General features: G+C 41.6%; 1 protein-coding gene across 5 annotated transcripts in view; it reads left to right on the forward strand.

Annotated features, from left to right (window-relative positions):
* LOC129203961 (uncharacterized) overlaps nt 1-24,447 on the forward strand; it is a 93,161-nt gene that overhangs the window by 26,229 nt on the left and 42,485 nt on the right. For all 5 annotated transcript variants that reach the window (XR_008576222.1, XM_054819051.1, XM_054819053.1 and 2 more), the window contains 11 exons: nt 463-590; nt 3,412-3,612; nt 4,563-4,684; nt 5,692-5,920; nt 9,345-9,547; nt 13,589-13,744; nt 16,105-16,195; nt 17,071-17,208; nt 20,904-21,058; nt 22,030-22,141; nt 23,362-23,411. Coding sequence is in view for 4 of the 5 variants with exons in the window: in XM_054819051.1 (XP_054675026.1) it covers nt 463-590; nt 3,412-3,612; nt 4,563-4,684; nt 5,692-5,920; nt 9,345-9,547; nt 13,589-13,744; nt 16,105-16,195; nt 17,071-17,208; nt 20,904-21,058; nt 22,030-22,141; nt 23,362-23,411 (1,585 nt within the window). In the remaining variant the exon portion in view is untranslated. The remainder of the gene's footprint in view (nt 1-462; nt 591-3,411; nt 3,613-4,562; nt 4,685-5,691; nt 5,921-9,344; nt 9,548-13,588; nt 13,745-16,104; nt 16,196-17,070; nt 17,209-20,903; nt 21,059-22,029; nt 22,142-23,361; nt 23,412-24,447) is intronic.

Here is a 24,447-nt window from a genome sequence, read left to right on the forward strand (position 1 = left end):
GAGTAATCCGTGCTGCTTTTTTTTTGATCTGAGAACAATGGTGAGGAGGTGAACACAATCCCAACATGACTTGATGCGGTGAAAAATTAAGCTTCTCTTCACTTTTCTCCCCTAGTTTTCTTGTGCTTTCTCCAGCTTTATCTCTTGATGTGGTTCTTTTGAACTCCAGCCATTGCCCTTTATCTCAAAGAATATTTGTTAAAAGATGATGTAAGAGATATGTTTAAACCAAATGCCTGGTGTGCATGTTCTTTGCCTTGCAGAATAGTCTGGGACCCTCCAAAGCTTATGGGACTTGAAATCTTTTTCTGGCCTGGGGTTCCCTGGCAAGAAAAAAACACAACCCTGTGCTATAAATAAAAAGAATTACCACAAGCCGTGGGACTCTAGGCATATGGAAATCCTTCTGATATTGGCATCTGATGGTTTTCTCCTTTTTTTTTGTTGTTGTTGTTGTTGTAGGCAATGTAACTTGTGAGCAATTCAGAAACAGCAACATTCTTGGCTGGGCACACGCCTCTGTGGATCGATGTGCTGTGCTGCTTGACCTCTGGACCTGTGAAACTGCTTTCTTGGAAAAAAAATGCCAGGTACAGAAGCTTCTCTTGATCTGAAAATGGTGATTTGCAGTCAGTTCACTTCAGGTTGTGTAAGGTTCTCTTTCAACAGCATTTCCTATTGTGTATACACGCGGATGCCAGAGCCAGCATCCGTGGGTGGTGGTATGGGTTTCACATGCATTGGGAACCTGCTGCTGGGCTGGGCGCAGGGGCTTGGAGCTGCTGGGTGCTGTGAGTTGGGTCTAAAGAACCACATGTAATGACTTTTGCAGCAAGAGAGCAGAAATGCTCTTGTTGTCAGACAGCAGCCTCTGTAGCTGCTGTGCCGGGGGCTGGAAGCACTTCTGCAAGGCCTTAGGGAGAGTCACCCACCACTGGATAATTGGGAAGGATAATTGGAAAGGACAAAGCCATCTCCAGAGGAAAACTGCAGAGCATGTTGTGTTCCTCCTCGCGTGCCAGGGAATGGAGCAAATGCAGACTAGGAAGAATCAGGTACAGCCCTGAGGAGCCTCGGCCACCAGGAAGTCCAAGAAGCACATTTTTTCTGTGCTTCTGGCTGTTCCTGCTTTCTGGGGGTGGTGCAGGAAACTTTTTATGGCTGTCATTAGAACTGTAATCATTGCATCTTTGTGAAACCCAGGGAGGAGAGACTCGATCTGCAGCTGGCTAGGCCCATCGTTTGGATTACTCTTTGTCAGAGGGAACCAGAGAGATATTTTGTATGTTACAGCATAAAAATCCGTTTATTAATAAAACCCATATATATGATTTTACATATATATATATTATAAATTTATTTCTTCTTTCTTAGTTAATCTATTGAGCAAAAAATGCCGTGATTTAGTATTTGGTAAAACCAACAAACAAACCAACACTAAAAATGTGTATTAAGTGATTCATAGCTTTGCCATTCACAAGAGCTGCTGTGTATCCTGCGGGCTTTCCCCTTCCCCTCTCTGAATCTAGTCATGTGTCTGTATTTTGCCATAGGACATGAAAGTATACAGCGTTTCTACCCAAAGACTTCAGTCTTTAAAGAAAGAGTAGGCAATTTCAGAGGGAGGGACCCAGAGGAGCTTGGAAGCGTGTTTCTGTCTATGGGACTCACTAGTCCCAAGGACAATGCTGTGAGTGTCAGGAAGTGGAAAGAAGCAGATAGTGCACTTCAGAAGCAGAGGGAAATGGCACCAATTGAGGTCACCTTCACACACTTGAAATGTTTTGTTCTCAGTCCTGGAGTAACCCAGGGCAGCTCTCAAAATAGGAATGCTAGAGGGTGTTAGGGAATCTCCTGTGCACCATTGAAGAGGCTTTAAATAGAAAACCTTTTAAACTAAAATAGTTGTATGTAGTTTAGGAAATCTCCTAAGGTCACTCTCCCATTTTCATAGAGGGGCTTTGTGTTACAGAGCTATATAAAATACTATCTCATTGCCTAGTTCACTAAGTTTCTGCTTTCATCCCAATAGACTTTGCTTTCCATTTCTGTATGATCATGCTGCCTCTGTGAATCTACTTTGTATTTTTGTCATGGGCCTTCCGTATAAGGAAACTTGCTTTCTCTTTGGAAGAAAAACTCCCATTAGAGAAGAACGAAACCTCTACAGCAACAGTACACTAATTCTCTTCCAAAACCATCAAAGGGTATATTCAGGAACTGCTCTCACAACCCAACTCTCTAGGCAGGATTAAATGTACAGATGTGCTGATGCTGGAGGTCTTTTGCTCTGAGCTGAAATGAAATGGCAGTGGGTCTCGCTAGCTTTCTTTCCAGCTGGGACAGAGTTCTTTCTGAAAGAGGAAGCAATAGCACTTTGTCCAGCAGCTGAGACAGCTTAGCTTAGCCAATATAAAACTTGCTAATGGCCTGTTGCTCAAGCACTGTCTTAGCTTCCTCCAGAACAGTTCAGGTCAGGCAGGTCTAAATCAGAGAATTTGACTGTTGAAATCTGAATTCTCAGCTACTGAATTAACTCTTAAGCCCTTCTGCATCTTCCTTTTCTACAGTCTTCTGATCTCAGTATGGAAAGCAACGTGGATGCTTTTCTACTTGCGTGTCAATGCAAAATAGCCAGATCTAGATAATTTCATATTGACATGACTTATTTGTCCAGAAGCAAGAGCACTGGACATTCATATTTTCAATCCCCTGATTGCCATCTGACCAAAAAGTACTATGATGTCATTGCAGGAGTTCACATGCTGTCATGCTTGGCACATTTCTTTTTCTGTCCTAAGCTGTGGGTATGTGTAATAAAATTTTTTATTTGAATAAAACTTTACAGTTATTCTTGGTAGAGGAGCCTGAAGAGGGCATGTGCCTTTGTACATCTTTAATTACATCTTCAATCAATTTGGAGTTTCTCCAGAAAAATGTTAAGTAACTGTGACAGTCATTGCCAGATGAGATAACAGAGTCTCGGATGAGTCTGCAAGTTTCAGGTTGGGGGAAATGTAATTTTTCAAAGATATGACACCAGCGTGTGTGCTAGAAAAGAAACAGAGAATGGATTAGACATGGAAAGAAGTAGGTATTTTTAAAGTAGTAAGTACATTGTCTTGTTACTTTTTAAAAGGAAAAATGTATAGAATAAAAAAAGTGAAAAAATAGGGTTAACTATGCAAGATTTGGAAGAAATTTCTCCTGTGGCCATTTTATTCTTTGTTCTGTTCTTGAGCATCATGATGAAGCATCCAGTAATATCCTGTGCCAGAAACAAGATGCCATACCAAGTCACTCTTGGTTTGATACAGGCGACAAATTCTGTGTTCAGAAATCTCTCCCCAACAAAAAATGAATATTTAGGTGAATAAACATTTCTAAATCTCCTTCTGCATATCTCTTCAGGTTCTAGATGTTTACTTTGAAGTTTACCAACATGCTTTGGATCCAGAGGAAAGATTTGCTTTGGCCCAAGCAATAATTGACATCATGCATAAACGTCCACGGTTTGATCTCAAGATTGAGTATTTTGTCAACACCTACAAAGATGAATGCATCTGTTTGCAACTTCACCTCCACCTGCTGAGGGACATAGTAAACCAAAAAGTAGGTTGAATTTACAATATATTCATCCTGGGCAAGTAGGAGATGAAATCAATAATGGGAAACTTTGATTACAGCCTGCATGTGTTTACAGTGTTAAGATGGGTCAATGGTAATTTAAAATGAATTCTATGGATGCTTTGTAAATTGAAGGCCTGAAGCTCAAGAGCAGAAAACTATCATTGCCTCAATATCAGAAATGAAATTTTGGAAAGATTGCAGAGCTTCATATGTCATGTTAAAGCCACATCTGCTATTGTTTGAGACAATTAGAAATACTAGTTGAGAAGTGTGGAAGCTAATTAAAATTATAATCTATTTTTTTTCTGTAATGCAGTGAATAAGGAACTAGTCCTGTTTAGAGTAAGAGAGAAGAGACTTTAAAGAGCGTATAAACAAAGTTTGTACTTTAAAGTGCACTTTGAAAAGCAGTATATTTCAGATAGCTGTGAATTCCTGTGCTAATAATTAAAGCACGACATTTGAAATCCTCACATTTTCCCTCTGGTTTATAAATCTGCCTCAGCTTTCCTCTATATCCTGCCACAAGATATTTCCTTTCTCTGAGCTTTGATTTCAGAGGCTGCAAGTTGGGAAGTTTAATTAGCTAACCTTTGTAACTTGGCTTTTAGTCCACAAACGGAAGTTTGAGTTTTGGTACAAGAGGTTACTGTTATGATGCTGTTGCCACTAATGCTACCACAATGCTAGCAATAAAAATAGACTGTTGTCAACATCGTTTTGTTCTGAAGGAATATGAAAGATTCAAAATAATTTTAGCAGGAATAATTCATCTAGAGTGGGTACATATATAATTGACTTGAAAATTTATATATATAAATAGAAATTTTTGCAGCTGATGTTTAAATAAGGAATAGTTGGGTTTGCCTTGATTTCTAGCTATGTTTGAATTTTAATGGCTAATGTCACTTCCATTTATTGCTGAATTTTAGATAGATGCCCAGAGGGAATATGTCCACAAGATTTGGCGGGAAGGTCAGAGAGGTGGCATCAATGAATTTGGACTTCCTTGTAATGTGATTACTAAGCAGCTTATCTCTCTTAACACTAGCTGGTGAGTAATTATACAGTTTTGTTTTTCTGGAGAGTAACTCTTTCTGATCTAGTTTCTGTGATTGATTGTAAAAATTTGGGATCCAGCACCTGGAAATAAGACTATTTGAAAAAATGACAGTCTTAAAGGTCAATCAAGAAATAGATAAATGCCTCATGCTATTTAGATAGCCAGAAAAACACTTAAGGAATAAAAGTAATTCCTCCCCCACTACCTTTGCATGACAATGGATTTGATAATTGCACCTTGCTGTGCACTGGGACATTAATATTCCCATGGGTACAGACTATTAAACAGTAATGATGAAAGTGGCTACTGAGGTTAGCCTCGCTTTAAGCTTGCTGCATCAGTATCCTGACATGGCTTTACAACTTTCACTGCCCTTTGGCCACAGTCTATTAACTCTTTTGAGCACAACTGCCCAGCTGGATGTGCGTGTGCTGTGTTTTCATGGGTGGAATCCACACATTACCTGCAGTACAGACCTGCCCCATGTTCCCCATCCTGCAGCTGTGCAGCACTGTGGGTTATGCAAAGGTTTTACATAGCAGCTAATGCACACCCAGAAGCCAAGAGCCCCTTGCCTCTGGTCCCTCCTGATTTCCTGCCTCTGTTTCAAGCCCCTTGGCCCTAACCCTCCTCCTATGCACATCTTGATTTTGTGTTGGTTATCATCTGAGCGCTTATTTTCAAGTGCAGACAGTTTTAATGGGCAGGGATAATAGATGTGAAAATGCAGCTAGTAAAACACGTCAACTAACAAAAGAGAATTTTAAACATTTCTGTTTTCTTTAGCAAATGAAACTACTTAGATGTGTTCCAACATAATTACGTTTATTAAGGCTTCAGTTCTATTTTCAGATTTGACCATTGATTTCTGATGTGCACTAAAGCCATTGTAATTTATTCTTGCAAATTAAGCAATTGCAAGGTTTCTTCATATATACAATTTATAAAAGCCTTATTTGAGAGCTATTCATTCTTTCTTTGTTTTTGTTGTTTTTAAGTCCTACTTTGAAGAACATTTATTTGCTGGAGTTTCACCCTTCTCTTGGTCTGGTGTACTTGATCCCCAAAGCTCTTGAATATATCTACCAGGAATTCTACAGCATCTGCAGACCAAAAACAGCCAGTAAAGCAAGTAATCTAGAAAAACAAGTACTTCAGCTAGTAGTTGATCAGTGGCTAACAATGGAAAAGCCAGAAACGTTTTACAGCTCTCAGATTCAAAAAGATGTAAGTTCCATTTTTGTGTTAGTAATGACTTTTTAAAGCAGAACGCCCAAGACTGTGATCTTGCTAGTTCATTTATGCTTGCTGGTTAAAGTTCTAGCTATGTGATTCTTAATTCGCTTATTTGCTTATGATTAGTGAAGATCCATTCCATCCACCTTTAAAACAAGATTTTTTTTCTGTAAATGAACACAGAAAGGTAGAACTCTTCATTTCATGCCAGTATAAAGTAGGAACAATCAGCCTAATGAGAAGGAAAATAGTTAAACTGACATGAGATCACGGTAAGTCTCCAGGTTTTGCATTTGTGTGCGTGTGTGTACAAACTGAAAAAAAAAAAAAGATTGTACGTTAAAGCAAATATTGTTATAGGTGGAGCTGGTTATTACTGTAATGTCCACCATTTCCTGGTGTAGGACTCTGAATTTAGTTGGCTATAATTTTGATAAATGCTAATTATTGTGAATGAAATTATTGATGCTGGATGTCTCTATCAGCTTGATTTTTTTTTTAATTAGCTTAGTTGTTGCTGAGAGCAAAAAAAGGAAAATAAATTATTTTATCTGTTTTGTCTACAAGATCGTGATACAGCTTTGCTTTGGAGCATACATTTCAAGTTTGGGAAGACTCAGTAGGTAGTGATATGCTATGCTTTCATTCCTGCCAAGTTTGGCCAACATAAACTAAAATAAAATATGCTATTGCAACAAGAAGACATTATCTGAAGTTTCTGTGTGCCCTGGTATATCTATAACCTGAGGCAAATCAGGACTTTTCACTGTCCCTGCAGTAATAGCTCTGCTGTAAGTGATCCATGTTTGATTTGGGTCTGAGCAGTGAAAGTGAGTACGAGGAGCTGTTAGCCTGCACTGCCACTCATGTTGCCTTCACCGAAGGCAGCGGAGGAAGGTGGCTGAGCACATCACAGGGGAGATGCAGCAGCTCTGCTAGTGGAACAGGAGCTGGGCAGGAGCACAGAGAAAATACAGCTGGCTTGGTAAGTGGGATGGCAGCCCAGTAAATGGGAATAAGGATTGAGGTAGATGAAAAGCTGGGAGACAGAGACTAGGTCTAAGATCCAGTGGGTTTCTTCCTTTTGGAAGGAAAAGATATAGGGTGAAAAAGTGCACTGCAAATTGGGGCTGGGGCAGGAGGGCACCTTGGGTAGGGTGGAGGGTTGAGAATGGTTTGGTAAAGAAATTGGCTTAAGCTGCCCAAAACCAGTGATAATCGAGGAGTGAGGATGAAAACGAAAAGTTTGAGGCGTGGAGACAGAACTGGTTAGATGAAGAGACTGTGAAGACGGCGATGGGTAAGAAAGTATAGAGGCAAACTAAAGGCAGAAAGGCACAGCTTCCTAGGATATTCCCCTCCCTGGCCTGGAGCAAACCCCAAGAATTACTTATCCAGCATCTCTCTGTTGCCAATAAAATCCACTGGCAGTGTTCCACTACTCTCTTGTCCCCAGCAGATCACAAATAATTCTTTGCTTTTTAAATTTTAAATCCTAGAAGTCAGTGGCAGTGTTCTGTGATGGATCTTAAAGTTACCACACTGCTGTTGCTGAGGGGGAAAAGGAGGGGGTTTGTTGTGTTTACTTCTTGCCCATTCCTTTTCCTCTAACAGAAGCTGCAGATGAGACAAATGCAGGTAAGCAGGCAATGTTTAGAAGACACTAAGGTTGTAAAAGTCTAACATTTAAATTTTAGGAAATTTACCTTTGCCGGAGCAGATTTAATTTGGTTTCCTTTTGCATAGGCATGATGATGCAGTCTTTATTTGATCACATATTGTTTTCTTTACGACTTGGTGTGCTAAAATCAACATTTCTGTCCTTCCTGGACTGCTCCTTTGTGACCCTGGACCTCATTCTTTCGTGTTTTTCCAACCTTTCACTAAGGACGGTTTTACAAGATCCAATTTTTATTCCCCATCTGACTTCTTAAGCATCTTTCAACTTCATAATGAACAAATTACCCAGGGGTGAGGTACAGATGCTGCCAGCCTGGGAACAGGTGCTTTTCCTATGTACAAATATCAGAGAGACCATATAAAAAGAAAAGTGAATTCTGGAGTTAGAAACTAAATGGTTCCTGGGAACCTGTGAGATGTCTCTTGCTCACCCCAAGTCAGGGTAAGCTATACTTATGTTATTCCTATGAGATAAATAGCTGTCCTGTTCTTAAACACATCATGTGATAGACTTTTTCAAGCAGTCAGTTGTAGTGCTTCACTAGCTTCACCTGTAGCAAGTTCTCCTTAAAGTCTAGCACAGATGTGTCTTGCTACAGTCTAAGCTTATTACCTCTTCTTTTCTCCTCTTTGGAAATAGGGAAGATACTATTCTCCTTGTAGCAGCTCTTTGAAGAAGCACATAACGATGGGTTGTCCTGTCCCACCCATCCAGAGTCACAGAAGTACAAAAGTGTGTTGTAAAGCATTGGGGAAGAGGGACAAAATAAAGTTGCACAACTTCTGACACTTAACTTTGGGGTGCTGTCTTTTCAAACTTTTTTTTTCCCCCTCAGTGGGGCTGTGAAGGCGTAGCGAATGGCAGGTGTTGAAATCTAGACTTTTATTACTAATAACTGCACGACTGAGTTCAGATTTCCTCATGATCTGTGATTCATTGGTCATAAGCAGCGAATTGTGAAGCCACTCAGCTACAGCAGTGGCCACATTTATCCTGTCTGACATGAGCAGGGTGCCACAGTTGTACAAGTTGTGACAGGTAGAGACGAGGACCATCTTCTCCTGTACACAGAGCCAGGAGCTGTTCCTGCCACCACTTCCACAGCACAATAGTCAGTGGACCATTGTCTTCTTTCCAGCTCTTTACGTTACCAAGCTGCAGCTTTTGATAATTTTTCTTTCCTGGGTTTCTGCTTTTTTGGAGACTTCCACTGTCCCAGTAGAAAAGGGATTCCAGCTCTGCTGAGTTAGCGGACTATGTAAGTTTGCTGTCCCCATTTTGGGAGCATAATACATACAGTGGTGCATGTACTAGGATCTGCACACTTTTTAGAGGAGGAATGGGCTCAGCTAGTAATAAGTGAACCAAGTTATAGAGCCCCTGCTTTAGAGAGGTGTATGCATCTGAAAGCCTTCTGAATTTTGATTATAATAAAAAAGGCAAATATCCTGTGTTCAATATAAAAAATAAAGTCCTTTGAGTAAAGCCAGGTTTATAGATTCAGTGTCTCTACTTTCGAAGCAAGTGGCAAAACACCAGTGTATTTTTAGGGGTGAGGATAGGTCAAGGTGGGCGCAATTCTGACCTTGCATGAGTTGCAAGTCAAAAGCAACTCCAGTCATGATTTACTCCAGAAAAAGGAGAACCATCCCCTAAAGTATTTAAAGACCTTTGTCATCTGTATGTAAATGATTTCTCTGTTTCCTTTTTTTTTTTTTTTCCCTTTCTTTGCAGTTATTTGCTGAGGTACTGATAGAAGACCCTGTGATGGTGCAAGAGATTGCTTTGTCGCTATTAGAAGTGGGAGTAGACGAAGAAAAAAAAACTGGCAGAGAAAAACAGCTCTTTATCCTGGATTCCTTCTCCATGCTTATGGAGCTTGTCACACTCCGCCATCGACTGATAGAGGTGGCAACAGAGAGTGCGCAGTTAGCCAGGTTAGTGGGTCAGTATTGCCATTTTAGCTATGGTGACCTCAGAGAGGTGTGGTTTATAGGGAAGAAGTAATTTCTTTTAAATAGACCACTTCCTATAGCTGGAAAAAGATATAGCAAGAGGAAGAGTGCCTGTGTGTGTGTTGTGGGAGATAGGTGCTTGTTATGTGGGGATGGAGTCTATCTGGGGTTTGCAGATGTTCGTTAGTTTCAAAGGCTGAGGACACGCTGCTCCTCAAAGCTTAACAGGAGAGGCCCTTTTGCAGTGAAAACACTGAAATTTTGCCAAAAGGAGGAGGGGCAGGAGGAATTCACTGATCAAATCAACACAAAGATGCCTTCTTCTGCAGATTTTACACAGATGATTATTTTAACTGCCTACTGAAGAGCAGTGCAATATAAGAAAAGGCACACAAGAAGTACAAACTTTGTTCACCACCAGGGGTAGGAAAGCATAAAAATCATTCTGGCTATGCTGATCTTTACAATGATAATGAAATAATCTGCACAAGGGGAGTCAGTGTCATGCATTTGTGGAGTTATCAGCTGGAGAAGATGACAATTTGTACAGGAAGACAAAGGAGATAAGGGCTGAGCTAATGGGGAGACTCCAAAGGGTAGTGTTGAACTACTGGCTTGGAGGCAAGTTATTGGTGAAATTCCTATTGTTCAGCTCCATATTACTTGACATTTTTATTAATGATCTCAGTAGAAAACATAAGAGGGTGTTATTAAATTCAGGATGTTGTAGTGCTGGCAGATAAAACTGATATGGAAAATAAATGGAGTATCTTTCAGGAGGAACTCATAGTTCTAAGGACTGGAGCAGTAGAAAGGAGATAAGCATCAATAACACGAAGTTGAAGGTTATGCATAATAATAGGAAATTCTCCTGTGAACTTTGAGTTTATTAGTTGGAAGCAACAGAGAAGGAGAAAGAACTGACTGTATAGCTGGCCATGGGATGATTATAAACTGCCAACATATAGAAACCACGGTGGGGAGAAAGCCATTGTATCTTACTGTGAATCGTGCAATGAGTTTTGTAACCAGTAGAGAGAGGGAGAATTGATGGTGTGTACGTGATTCTGGTGAGGCCTCACCTGGATTATTAAGTATAATTTGGAGATTTGTGTTCAAGCAAGATAAATTCAGATTGGAATGGGAGCAAAGATGATCTAATAGCACACTGAGGGGAAATAGAGAACACATTTTACAAAAGCAAATGAAATATCTTGGTTTGTTTATCCTAGCAAAATGAAGGCTGAGAGAAGATAAGATTGTTCTCTATAAATATACCAGGAAGATAAGCACTGGGAATGGAGAGGAGTTATTGAAGCCAAAGGCCAATTTTGGCAGCAGAACAAATGGATCTAATCACTGTGAATAAATTTAAGATGGAAATTAAAAGGGGATTTCTAAGAATTAGACAACAAAGTTCTGGAAGGGAAAGAGCAAAGGGTAGAAAACTAACAGTTTTAAAATGGGGTTTGATTCATTTATGAAAAGGATTTGTGGGACATGATTGCTTGCAATAGCAAAGTTGGATGTGTGGGATAGATGACATTCTAGTCATGGTTTTTCTTTGTCTTAACCCTTTCTCTAGCTTTCTTCTTTAAAATTTAGAGTCTGTATCAAAAAGACAGCAGCAGTTATTTTCAGCAGTTGAAAACCTAGACATCTTTAAGATATGTGAGCCAAACTTAGTTTGCTGGAAAACCTAATTTTCCATCACAGGTCTTTTCCATTAAAATAAGAATTTCTTGAACTATCATAAGATATCTGGAACTTTCTTGGGCAGACTAACAAACAGGTTAATTTACTTCAACCCAAGCAATTCCATGAAGCAGGAAGGTCTTTCTTGGCAATTTGTGTTTCTTATTTGGATACTCAGCTTTCTAATAAAATACAGATTCTTGTTAAACTTCTTCCACCAGTGGAGTTATCTCTGTGTTCCTTCACTCATACACACACATACATACAGCACATATATTTTCTGGTAATTAATAAGGGGTAAGGTTGCACTGCAACTTTTCACTTAGCTGAAAAATCAATATCCAATCACCTTTTTTTCATTAAACCTGTAGGAACTTAATATCTTGAAAGCCCTGTCTCTGTGTCAGATTTCATTAATATTCACCAACTGATTTAAAAGTTATCCTGAGGAGACAGATGAGCAGACCGGATCATCACATGGCTGCATTTCCTTCAGGAACAGGACTAAGAGGACATACTCATCTGAGGTGACATGCTTAAAAATCCCTGAAAAAAATAGCAGTAAATTGTTATTTTCCAGGATGGAAACTCAGTGGAAGGTGAAGATGGTTACATCAGTCTAAATACCAGTATAAACCTAAATAGTTTATTTAATGTGACATTTCGAGGTGCTATTTTTACATCTTCTTTTGATGTGATGAAGTTCACAGTTCATTATAATATGAACAGTTAGAGACTCAGATTCAGACTGAAACATCAGAAAGGTTAGTGATCTTTTTTCTTGCTAAGCAGAGTAAAATGAAGAGAGTACACCTACGTTTGTGGATTCCTCTACCTCATACCATAGCTTCTGTCAGGCTTTTGCGGGGACCTGCCAGAACTACTCCTATTACTTGACTGTCTCTCCATTCCTGGAGTGGATGGTCATTCACATCTAACAGTACAAATTTACATTTTATGCCCTGTTCTGTACAGCCCTTGCTGCTTCTCTTTGTTCCTCAGTGTTCCTCAGTTCCTCAGTATTCATTTTCTACTATCTGTTGAAAAGGGACATCCTTTGGTACAACAGTAGAGCTAGACAGTGCAGCTTTAGTCTGAATTCAGCTTCTTTCTGGTTTTGTTTGACACAGTTGCCTTTTTAATATCTTTTTCTCTATTTTTCCCCTTTACACAGTACTATATAAGCTGATTTGCGTGCTGATGTCTGTTCTGTATAGGCTATTCGTATGTCTATACTGGTCAACTAAGAGAGCAACATTTATAATAATTACACAGAGCTCTTCGTTTTAAGACCTTAGAGTTGATATTGTTTGTTCTCCATATGATTATCGATTGATGCTCACGGTGTCTTTCATGTATTATTATGTCTCCTTCCCTTTTCTTTCCCTTACTTTGCAGGCAGGGAATACTACCTGATTTTAAAGGACTAAGAGCTATGTCTTCTAGGTCCTATTTGTGTCTTTATCACATTCTCACAACATAGCTTCTCTGTGACCTGATTTCTTGACTAATAAAACACCTGCCTTAGATGTTAGGAGGAAGCAAGAGAGTATCTTATTCCTTTGCAGTCTGTATCAAAAAGCCAGTGTCTTTCTTTTTAACATCTTCTTACACTATATGAGAATAGCCATCACAGGCCAGATCCGTGTTTCTGTGGCCTTGCATCTGAAGGAGTGCAGTGATGGATCCATGGGGAGGGATTACATAAAGCAGGACAGTGCCCAACTTCCGACACTTGGTGCTTCAGAGATTTCCTGAGCTAGTGGTTGCATCTAGACCATGTGTTTACTGTCTGCTGATGGACTGCCCTCATAATTTATTATATAGGAGAGGTTGTATTGGGGTTGTGTCAAACTGGGGGCTTCTAAAATAAATGTTTCTTAAGCTATGAAGTCACTGTTTTAGTAGTAATGATGTGTATGAGCTCTGCTTGTCTATTGAAGCTTCCTTTCTGGCAGACAGTTCTCTTCCCAATTTCTAGTCTAAAATAATATTCTTCATCTCTCTGCCATATGCAGTCCTTTCTAAATAGGAACATTTAGCACATTTCTCTTGATTTTCCCTTATGACATTGTAGACTTGCAACTTTTTGTCCTTTGTTTGTAAGTGCTGTCTGTGTCAATCAAATGGGCGATACTAAGCAACCATCTGGGTACAACACTTGTTTGCTTCATATCCATCATACTATTTCAGATATCAAGAAATGTTTTAAGTTGAATGCAGGTGTCTCATGAAATGAACCTGATGGATGTAGGTTTCTAGATGTGCATTGCTTACAGCAGAAAGACAGTTAATTTTTCAAATGCATCCATCCGTGTTTGTTTCTAGGTTTTATAAGGCTTTTGCAATGGAAGCAGGTTTTGGGGAGTTCCATTTGTACCTGAAGCCTGTGCACTTCGAATCTGCATCTCACAGGGAGAAAGCAGACCACCTCCCACCAGTATTCATTACATCTCTCCTGGAAGATGACAGCTGTGTTGACAGGTAGACTGAACTTTTTTTGTGTTCCACAAGGCATGGATGGGATCAAGCCTTTAGTCTGCTCAGGCTCACATATAAGCCACAAAAAATTCAGTGTGTAAAATACATAAAATTATTCAGGCAGAAAATGTAAAATGCTGCATGATTTGTTTCCTTTTTGTATGGTGTCTGGGATTGAATAATGCTAATTTAAAGCTGTTGAGCAGTGAAAGTGAGGAGACTCTGAATTTGTGTGGAACTGTGGTGGGTTGACCCTGGCTGGAGGCCAGGTGCCCACCAGAGCCGCTCTCTCACTCCCCTCATTCACTAAACAGGGGAGAAAAGGCATAACGAAATGCTTGTAGGTCGAGATATGGACAGGGAGAGATCACTCACTAATTGTTGTCACGAGCAAAACAGACCAAACTTAGAGAGGGAATTCATCTAATTTATTACTAGGCAAAACAGAGTAGAGGAATGAGAAATAAAATCAACTCTTAAAACACCTCCCCCCACCCCTCCCATCTTCCCGGGCTCAACTTCACTCCCGGCTTCAACCTTCCCCCCCTCAGCGGCACAGGGGGACGGGGAATGGGGGTTATGGTCAGTTCATCACACGGTGTTTCTGCCGCTTCTTCATCCTCAGGGGGAGGACTCCTCTCATTGTTCCCCTGCTCCAGCATGGAGTCCCTCTCACAGGGTGCAGACCTTCAGGAGCAAACTGCTCCAGCGTGGGGTCCCCCACGGGGTCACAAGTCCTGCCAGCAAACCTGCCCTGGCATGGGCTCCCCTCTCCACGGGTCCACCGGTCCGGCCAGGAACTTGCTCCAATGTGGGCTTCCCACGGGCCACAGCCTCCTTCAGGTGCCTCCACCTGCTCCGGCATGGGGTCCTCCACGGGCTGCAGGTGGAATCTCTACACCCCCTCATCCTTCCTCCATGGGCTGCAGGGGGACAGCCTGCTTCACCATGGTCTTCACCACGGGCTGCAGGGGGATCTCTGCTCTGGCGCCTGGAGCACCTCCTCCCCCTCCTTCTGCACTGACCTTGGTGTCTGCAGAGTTTCTTACATCTTCTCACTCCTCTCTCCAGCTGCAAAAGCTCTCCCTAGCTTGTTTTTTTCCCTTCTTAAATATGTTATCACAGAGGAGCTGATTGGCTTGGCCTTGGCCAGCGGCGGGTCCGTCTTGGAGCCGGCTGGCATTGGCTCTATCAGACACAGGGGAAGCTTCTAGCAGCTTCTCACAGAAGCCACCCCTGTAGCCCCCCCCGCTACCAAAACCTTGCCACACAAACCCAACACAGGAACGCTGGCAATTTTGGGTCTAAAGTGCATTTTCTTTCCAAGGGAGGGATGCTTAATGGGGCTGGCCTGAAAGTGATTGCCCCAAACCCCATAGGTAGTAAAATGGGACCTCAAAACCTGTTGTGAATAAAGCCCTTATTCTGAGCACGAAGAAAACTTGTTCTTCTAGAATTATACTGCAATTCATGAAGTGGCATCTTTGATTGTTTTTCAGCTTGGTGACTACTAGATCTAATCTCTGCACAAGGAGAAGGCTAATTATTATCTTCCCTTTTCCCCTGGGGAAAGCAACTGGAACAAGCAGATTTTACATTTGCTTTGATTTACTCTTTAAAGAGTTGGTAAATATGTGTGTGTGTGCACACATACATAAATATACTGGTTTGTGTGTGTGTCTTTGTGTGTCTTTTAGATCAAGGTTTATGAGGAAGAGAGGAAATAATCTGTGAATTCTCTTACTAGATTCAGGGAGGGCATCCTGTCGGTCATTCCCGATGGCTAATAGGGGCAGTGGAGCTCCCTTCCCACCTGCACATAATACCACCTGTGTCCCGTGCTGCTGTTTGCACCCTGTTCACTTGCATACACTTTAGCCTGCTGTGAAAACTGGGCTGTTTCAAACAAGTATAGCAATTGCAAACAACCTGGGATGAAACTTTAGCTCCTAATTGAATTGGGGCAGTGATGGATATCAGAGCCTAGAAGACAGTACAGCAGCATAAAAAAACACATTAGGAATCAGTACTCGAAACAAGGCATGATTAAACTGAACAAGCAGATTTTTCACTGGTTTAGACCAAGCTCATCTAGGAGGAGCTAATGAGTCATTGTAAAGCGAACCACAAAACATCACGAGAATATGTTCTTTTTCTTACGAAACTACTTCTGAAAACTAAAGGAGCATCCTAATATCACTAAACTAGGGACTAGAGTGACCAGTTCCGTTATGTGTTTTAAATTTAAAGGGGGAAAGAAATGAAAAGTATTTCTGAATTTATCACTATTCTCCTTTCATCCTCAGTTTGACTTCTTTCTGTGTCATACGCTATGTTTATAGATAATTTTGCTTCTATTGCAGATATATTCCATCTAGCTTACCATTAAGCATTCAAGAAATTGACAGTCATATAGGAAAGTTTAGTTTCCGTACAAGAGATGGTGTTATGCAGGTGAGTGATTTAATTTGCCGAATAAACAGAAAAATGTGTATTACATTATTATTTATTTGCTAAAGTATGTAAGGGCCTCAGTCGTGTGTTTACTAGACACTATAAACTTCTCTACTGTTTGTCTTTCTCTGAGTGATACTATGATTTAGTCCACTGTTTTATAATTAACTTCATAAAAATGCACTGAAAATTTGGTTCTTAATGTTGCCTAATCCAGGAATCCTTACTAGGATGAAACTAAGTCAGCAGAGTTTAGTCTGAGGAACTTTGTTAAATAAAGCAGGATGCCTGTGTGTGGCTGTATGCACACACAGTAGCAGTATTTGGTGTAGAGAGTTCTGTAATGAAAGAAAACAACCTTAATCTTCAATGCTATTTTGCAAACTTAGTCTTTTCCTCTTCATACAAGTGTATAAAACCAGCATCACAGACTGCCAGGCTGTGGAGATTTCTTCTTTAAAGCTCTCCACAAAGTCATCTTCTTGCCATCAACTCAGTCATGACCTGTACTCTGCAGCAGGGTGGCATGTAATTAAAGATTTGCCAAGGAAAACCAAATATGTTTGATTTGGTATCTACTCCTTTCCCAGCCTGTTTGCACTTGGCTGCACTGTCTGGCACCCTCCTGCTCTACAGAGTAGAGCTGAGAATACAACTCACTAAATACAAATGAATGAAATGCTTCCTTGATCTCTACGTTTTGTCAAGTTTCAATGATAACAATGTATGCAAATATAATAGAATGCTCCCCCTTACCCCTCCTTTCATTAAGTTAAGCTGCTGCAGTACTACAGGGCAGAGAGCGATGTCTGTAAAGTAGCCTGTCTTTTAAACGGCAGAGAAAATGCCTAACACGCTATTTTCCCTCTCCTTAGCTCTTGTGTCCATCTGGAATAAGGAAGATGCAACTTATCCTGGCCTGTCAGATCACTCAGAAAAATGTTCTTTTGGCAGCTGTTCAGCAAGCCTCCTTTTGTTACTTGGCCCAGCCTCCCCATACCCTGGACATAAAGGTCAGTGGCATCTTCTTCCTCACATTGCACTAGTAATAATGGGGTTTGTGAGACTTAGCCCAAAGAGGGTATCTGTTAATTCTGCTTATAATCAATTGGATGGCAGTCCTGCGCAACACTTGGAACAGCATCACTGATGACTGCAGGGACTGCGGTGATTGTGTATTAGCATATGACATAAAAATAAATGGTGTCACGTCAGTGATTTATTTAAAGTCTATTAGTTGGGTAAGTGATGAAGCATAGCTAAAAATATACCTCAAGAGAGGACTGAAAGAGATTGGAGATGAACTGGATTCAAAAGGCACGGGTGAAATCTTATAGCCTGTGGTATGCAGTAAGGCTAGCAATCACAACCTGACCTTGAAATATGCATTCTTCTGGGATAGTGAAACCATCAGTTCCTGCTGCTTTCATTTGTCCTGTCTTCTGAAAACAGAAGTATGGTCAACACTATTTGCAATAGGAAACATTCATGTCAACCTGATGCCATAATATTGGTTCAAAAGCTACCTGCCAGAATCACCTGTTCCTCGTCTTATATTTGGCTTTTTTTTTTTTTTTTCCATCCTGTGTTTAATCTGTGAGGCTCAGGAGCTGCCCTTACTTCATACATGCTAAATTGTTGTAAGGCTCTGTGTTGCATTTTCTTATGCAGCTGTTGTGCCTCTTCCAGAGACAGTTGCATTACAGTGATGAGCTAAGTGACTTTGTATGCAATTTTGAATTCATAAGCAAATAGAGATTCTTTAGGGCTTGTCTTGCCTTCTCTGTGCTTATATTGACATCTCTTTCCATGTTCCTTAGGACAACCCATCCATCCCCCCTCAGTCCCTTTTTGCATCCCCGATGCTCCCCACGCTCAATCCCTTGCCACCAGGCAGTGTCCTCAGCTCATTCCTGTGTATGGGAAGTGCCCGTGTTTTGCTGTCTAGCTGGGCAAGAAGCACTGTGTTTTGCAGCACGTTTGTAGCTGTGCACATGCTGACTGCCTGGCTGTCATGCTGGGAGCCCAGCTGGTCGCTGCCTCCTGGGAGCTGAGCATGCCAAACAAAATGGCCAGGGATCAAACTCTCCTCGCCTTTTCCCTGAGCAGGGGCTTAATGCTCATTTTGCAAAACTGGAAGGAGCTTTATACACTTGAGACCTCTGTTCTTATGTCAAATGTATTTAAATTAGTCAGAGGGTTCAAAAGTTGTTAGAGATGGGTTGAACCAGCTAAGGGAATGAGTCTAAAACATTTCCTGTGTGACATCAGTTTCTTTCTGAGTTTAAAAATGAAAAATAGACTTATCATGACTCCCTGTTGTCTCATTTTCTGTTACTCAGAGCTGCAGTGTGGGGAGGGAAAGAAGTCTTATGCAGCTGTGTCTTGCAAGCTTCTGAGCATGAATTGCTGTTTCTAGAGCACTGTCCTATACAGTTTCTTTCCTTACACCGGAGGAGGGAGGTCCTAGGGCCAACACTCACCCCAGAGACTGTCAACCACACCAGAACAAACTTGTTTCACCACTGCATTGTTTGCATCACAAACTTGTTTCACCACTGCATTGTTTGCATCCTGTCCCAACACGAGCAGGACAGTGATTCTGCACTGTACAGCTGAGATCCACTGGCCCAAACAAACTGATATCCTGATGGCCCGCCAGAAAAAACCTCAGTATCGTACAGTCAGAGCTGCCTGCTTGCTGCTGAGCAGGAACCGTTGCACCACCAATCTCATGCAACTGTTCGCAGCACATGGGCCATATGCCAGGGAGCTGGGGCACTCTGCAGTCACTTGGTGGGCACCCAGGCGTTGGTTGGTAGCTGGATGGCTGGCTGTGCAGCCTCCCAGGGCCGGCCATGGTCTAGTTCATCCCAGAGACCGGTTTCCATTCCCTCTCACAGAGATATCTGAGATTTCCCGTCTTCATTTCTAATCAGATTCTGCAGCACTGAAATCCTCAGTGGAACTAAGCAACCTTGGTTTCTTTCCCAAATCAATCCTCTGCACTGCCATACAAAGCACTGGTGCTGTGTGTCTCTGCTGATAACCACAAGTAGTCTTGCTCTGGAAACAGCTCTTCATCCTCCAGTTGAAAAGGAGTGATCTTCCAAACCTTTGGAGCTCTTTTACTGTCTAAATGCTGAATAGTTTCTTTTCCGCAGAATGGCAGTGACTGTATTTTTCATTTTCAGACGTCTCCTCTCCTCTGTAAATCATTTAATGGCTGCTGCGTCCATTCTGGATCAGTTTTTGCTGATTTACAGTCAGTGGGTATTAGCTAACTAATTGAATTCACACACGGAGGACAATTAATACAACCAACAGAGGCAGTGATAAGGAGGTCATGCATCTGTTATTCCAGATTAACATGTAAAACTGGAAATAATCTTGTATAACCTCCTTACGTAGGAAAGGGAGATGGTTGCAGGATGTCACAGGCTGTGTCTGCACCGAGGGACCCACCAGTGCTGTGGGTGGTGTAGTTGCCCACCCAACACAGACCAAGGCCTGTGGCGTCTCCCTTCAGCCCATGTGAAGGAGAGCTGGTTGTGTGATGCCAAGGGAGCTGTGTGCTTTGCAACACCCGCCATGGTCTGGTTGGTTGATAGCCAAGACCCATGGACTGTGCTGTGAAGGGCACAGGCTTAACCAAGCCAGTCTCACTGTGCAATAAGCCGTCATGCAGACCAGCCTGTTTGATACGGGCCTAGGACCTTCAGAATGCCAGTCTCCTGTGTATTTGTAACCTCAGTGCCCAACTTTTCCATACTGACTTTGTTTATAGGCTGAAATATTTCTCAGGAATGAAGACACTACTCACGTCTGCCCATTTACTTCTAAGGCAGTTGCCGACCACTGTGTTTTTAATACATGTTGTATGTTCCCTGTGCGCAGACAAGCAGGAAGAATTGTTTTCTGGGCAGTAAGTCCATTTTCTGCTACGATAGAGCAAAGGTGTTCTTTAGTAGAGCCATGTGCAAGCTGTCACTAACCCAAGCCAAGCTAGTACTTAGTTAGGAGAAGGAACTCAAGTCTCAAAATGTGGCCTTTTTTTTTTCCTATTTTGGTCTTTATCTTTCCCACTATATGCAAAAGACAATAGTCCTCCTTGACTTGCAGGGGAATTAATGTGCTTTTTTAGTTCCCCTGGTCTTCAGTGTGCCTGTACCACTTTTGAAATATGACTTCAAGAACTTGAAAAAGTACCACTTGTTCCTACTTGAAAATTAGGATTATTTTTATATAAATATGCAGAAATTTCTGAGGTTCCTTCATACCAGGAGCCACTGTGACTTAAAAAAGTGGTGTAGGGGGAGGATGAGTGTAGTTTTTTTGTGTTTGTGGGGAGGCAAACTGATTTTCCAGACAAGTGATGTAGATATACAATTATTTGTACATATTTGAAAATGTGAATATCTGGGAATATTCATATTTTATTTGCAGTTGATTGAATGTCGAGAATGTTGTCTGATTTATAAATCGGGTACTGCCTCTGAGTCTGCTACTGCTACAGTTTCATTATGCCTGTGCTCAATGAGAAATGTTTTTTTTTTTTTCTGTGACTTTCAATGATCCCAGTGAATTATTATATCATAAAGCTAGGGTAAATGAAAGCATACAGAATTGCAAATCTGCATTGATTTAGTAGGAAGAGCTGCCAGTCTTTATGAGAGCAAGCACAGAATTGATATTCATGATATTTTAGGAAGGAAATGTAAGTCTACCAAGTCAGAGCACTTCAGCAAGTGGAAGAAATTCATTGTCTGGGAGTGAAACAGAGGATCAGCTGCTGCAAGCAACCATGCCGGCAACTTCTTTTTCTCCTGGGCGTTCTCCAGGTGTACTCTGTACCATTAAAAGGTATTTGTTGCAGACTGGCCAAGCCCCCTCCACTGGGTGGGGGTCAGTCTGGCACGTGAGTGAATCCTGAGCACTGTCTGGTTTACATTGTGCTGGGCTTCCCCCATGAAAAAAATATAGCGAAGGGCTCTCGATCGTAAGGGCACATTCACAGATGCCCTTGGTGTTGCTTGGTGTGAATTGGTGGTCTGAGCATTACAGTTGTCTCACCATACCCTGTCGATGGGACTCTGGCTTCACATCAAACCCCATGGAGATAACCTGTTAATAAGAGGAGGAAATCCAGGTACCTCATAGGAGTTTCTAAGCATCAGTGAGTTTACAGTTGAAAACATTGTGAAATTATGACAAATAAGGATAAGGGCATTAAACATGGCTTTGCTCCTCCTGTAGAACAGAGCTTCGTCTTGGTGCTTGTATGCCCACTTACTAGCTCCTTGGCCCAATTTCCTGGCTTTGACATGGGGTACTGTGCACTAACAGGGTACTGGCAAGACACGGTTAGAGCAATTTTTTATATTGTTCGGTGCTGATCAGCTGGGAATTGAGCACTGAAAACTCTGTGCTAATTGAACAACCTATGGTTTGAAGGTACAAATAAAAAGGCATTCCACATGTCCAGCTTAGCCCAAGTGGCCTCACAGTTCCTGTTACTACCTTAATGCCAGTATGAGGAGGTATATGTATATTTTTAATTTGTCTCTATTCCTTTCACCATTTATTTCACTTGCACTGAAATTAAAAACATGTAGACTGGGAGACCTTCCCCAGAGCTCATCTCATCTCTGGTAGTTGATCCACAACATTCAGTGTATTTCTACCTGTTATATATAAGGAATAAGTAAAATGAATGTTGTTGGAGAAGCTGTGTCTAATCTAAAGAAGTTATGTGAGTGGTTTAGAAGGAGGTTATCAGTTTACCTTTTGAGAGGTGACTCTTCTCACCTCCCACACTTTTTTCCCTTCATTAGAGCTCCAGAAGCTTTCATTTCCATTCAGCTGGAGAAACAGGGACCCCGAGATAGGATGCTGAACACTTTCACTCAAAAGAGAGAAGCACTGGGCAGCAGGCTGCAAAACCCTGTAAGTACTTCAGGAGGCTCCTCAGTGATTTTGAGAGGCACTCTTGGCTTTTGGCACGTAGGCAAAGTGCTAGCTTCGAGTTAGCATTGTATTTACTCTGTAGTTACTCTAGGGAGAAAGGTAAGCTGGTGGCAGGTGTGGAAACCCTGGCAGAGGAGAAGAGGCTGGGACGTGGCCAGGGTGTGCAGATCAGGCGCCGGATTGCAGACAGTGGCCCGGCTCCACTGGCAGTGGTGGGACACTCAAGTGAACTTTCTTCCACTGTGCCATCTCCCCATGGTCTCCCATGGGCTGCAAGGCTCCTGATGGAGAGGTGCATGAAAAACAGCAGCAGTCTGCAGACACATGGCTGACTAAGGGTTGTGGACGCTAATGGGCATTGCTCCTAAACTGTTTCCAGCCTAGGTAAGGAGGTAAATTCTGGCTATAATTATGCTGATAGGTACAGAACTGTTCTGGGCTTTTACATATGAAGCATGTAACAGTGTTCCTAGCTAGAGACAGACACTATGTGAGGAAGGGTCCTTTAATAAATATTTCTAGCAGTTTCATTATTATTTTTTTTAATTTTAGAAGAAGATGTGAGAGTTATAAAAAATAATAATTGTAAAGATACCTTGATGAGTATAGATTTTGCCTTTTGCAAATACCTCTTTATCTAGCGTCTAAAGGTGAGAACATGGATCCTGTATTAAACTGCTTGTGATTTTGTATCTTGTGCTGAATACATTACAGGTCAGGCATGGCCTTTAAGGATTTACCAGGTAGTAAAATCAAACTCCTTCTACACAAACCCTTAATGGCTATTCTCTTTTATAAATAGTCAGCATAAATTCTTTAGTTTAATGTACTCATAACCTTCTTACCAGCTCAGTAGGCCATATGAGTGTATAAGGAAATAACTGCTAGCTGCAGACTCTTTTGGGAAATATTACAGAATTTGTGAACAAAATTATATTAACCAGACTTGAATAAAATAATTCTGAATTTATTTACAGGACTTGCCTTAACTGTCTATTGGGTCTGGCATACTGGTCGAAATCTTTCTTGATGATTATCCTCCTTAAAGTTTTGGAATTTCATAGTTTAGATATTTGTAATACTGTAGGGGTTTTTAAAATTATATTAATAGAAAATGTTACAAGTGTTTTAGCTTTTTTAGATTCATAGTACATGTAAGTCCTACATGGTACTAAGAAGAAAATTCTGTCTCATTATAGGATGAAGTTCTGAAACTAAAGAGAGACGTTATTGTTGAATATTGCCATGAGTAAGTATATCTGATACAGACATTTACTATATGTCTAATATATGTTTATTATAGATGTAGTATAGACATTTCCATACAAACACATCATGTTTTAAACATAACTCTTGCTCTGAGGGCATCTTTTTCATGTGGATAATATGAACTTATGGACTTTCTATTCAGAATATTATGAACATGCCTGTAAGCCATTTTGCAAGCTGAGGAAAAGAACATTATCAGTGGTTTAGTGGGATAACACTACAGGCAGTATAAGCTATGTTGCTGGAGGAGTAGGAAATATGCTACTTGGAGGACAAAGGATTGATGATGGGATGCTTGAATAAGAAATTGGATAGGGAATTAGCTGTATGGTTGCACTCAAAGAGTTGTGGTCAACGGCTCGATGTCCAAGTGGAGATCAGTGACAAGTGGTGTTCCTCAGGGGTTGGTATTGGGACCGGCACAGTTTAACATCTTTGTCAGCGACATGGACAGTGGGATCGAGTGCACCCTCAGCAAGTTTGCCGACGACACCAAGCTGTGTGGTGTGGTCGACACGCTGGAGGGAAGGGATACCATCCAGAGGGACCTTGACAGGCTGGAGAGGTGGGCCCATGCAAAGTTCAACAAGGCCAAGTGCAAGGTCCTGCACATGGGTCAGGGCAATCCCAAGCACGACTATAGGCTGGGTGGAGAGTGGATTGAGAGCAGTGCTGAGGAGAACGTGTTGGGGGTGTTGGTGGACAAGAAGCTCAACATGAGCCGGCAGTGTGTGCTTGCAGCCCAGAAAGCCAACTGTATCCTGGGCTGCATCAAAAGAATCACGGCCAGCAGGTCGAGGGAGGTGATTCTGCCCCTCTACTCCACTCCCCTGAGACCCCACCTGGAGTACTGCATCCAGCTCTGGGGTCATCAGTACAGGAAAGACATGGAGCTGTTGGAGCCAGTCCAGAGGAGGGCCACAAAGTTGATCAGAGGACTGGAGCACCTCTCCTATGAGGACAGGCTGAGAGAGTTGGGGTTTTTCAGCCTGGAGAAGAGAAGGCTCCAGGAAGAC

The sequence above is a fragment of the Grus americana genome, chromosome 3 (assembly GCF_028858705.1).
Source record: "Grus americana isolate bGruAme1 chromosome 3, bGruAme1.mat, whole genome shotgun sequence".
NCBI classification, from domain to species: Eukaryota; Metazoa; Chordata; class Aves; order Gruiformes; family Gruidae; genus Grus; species Grus americana.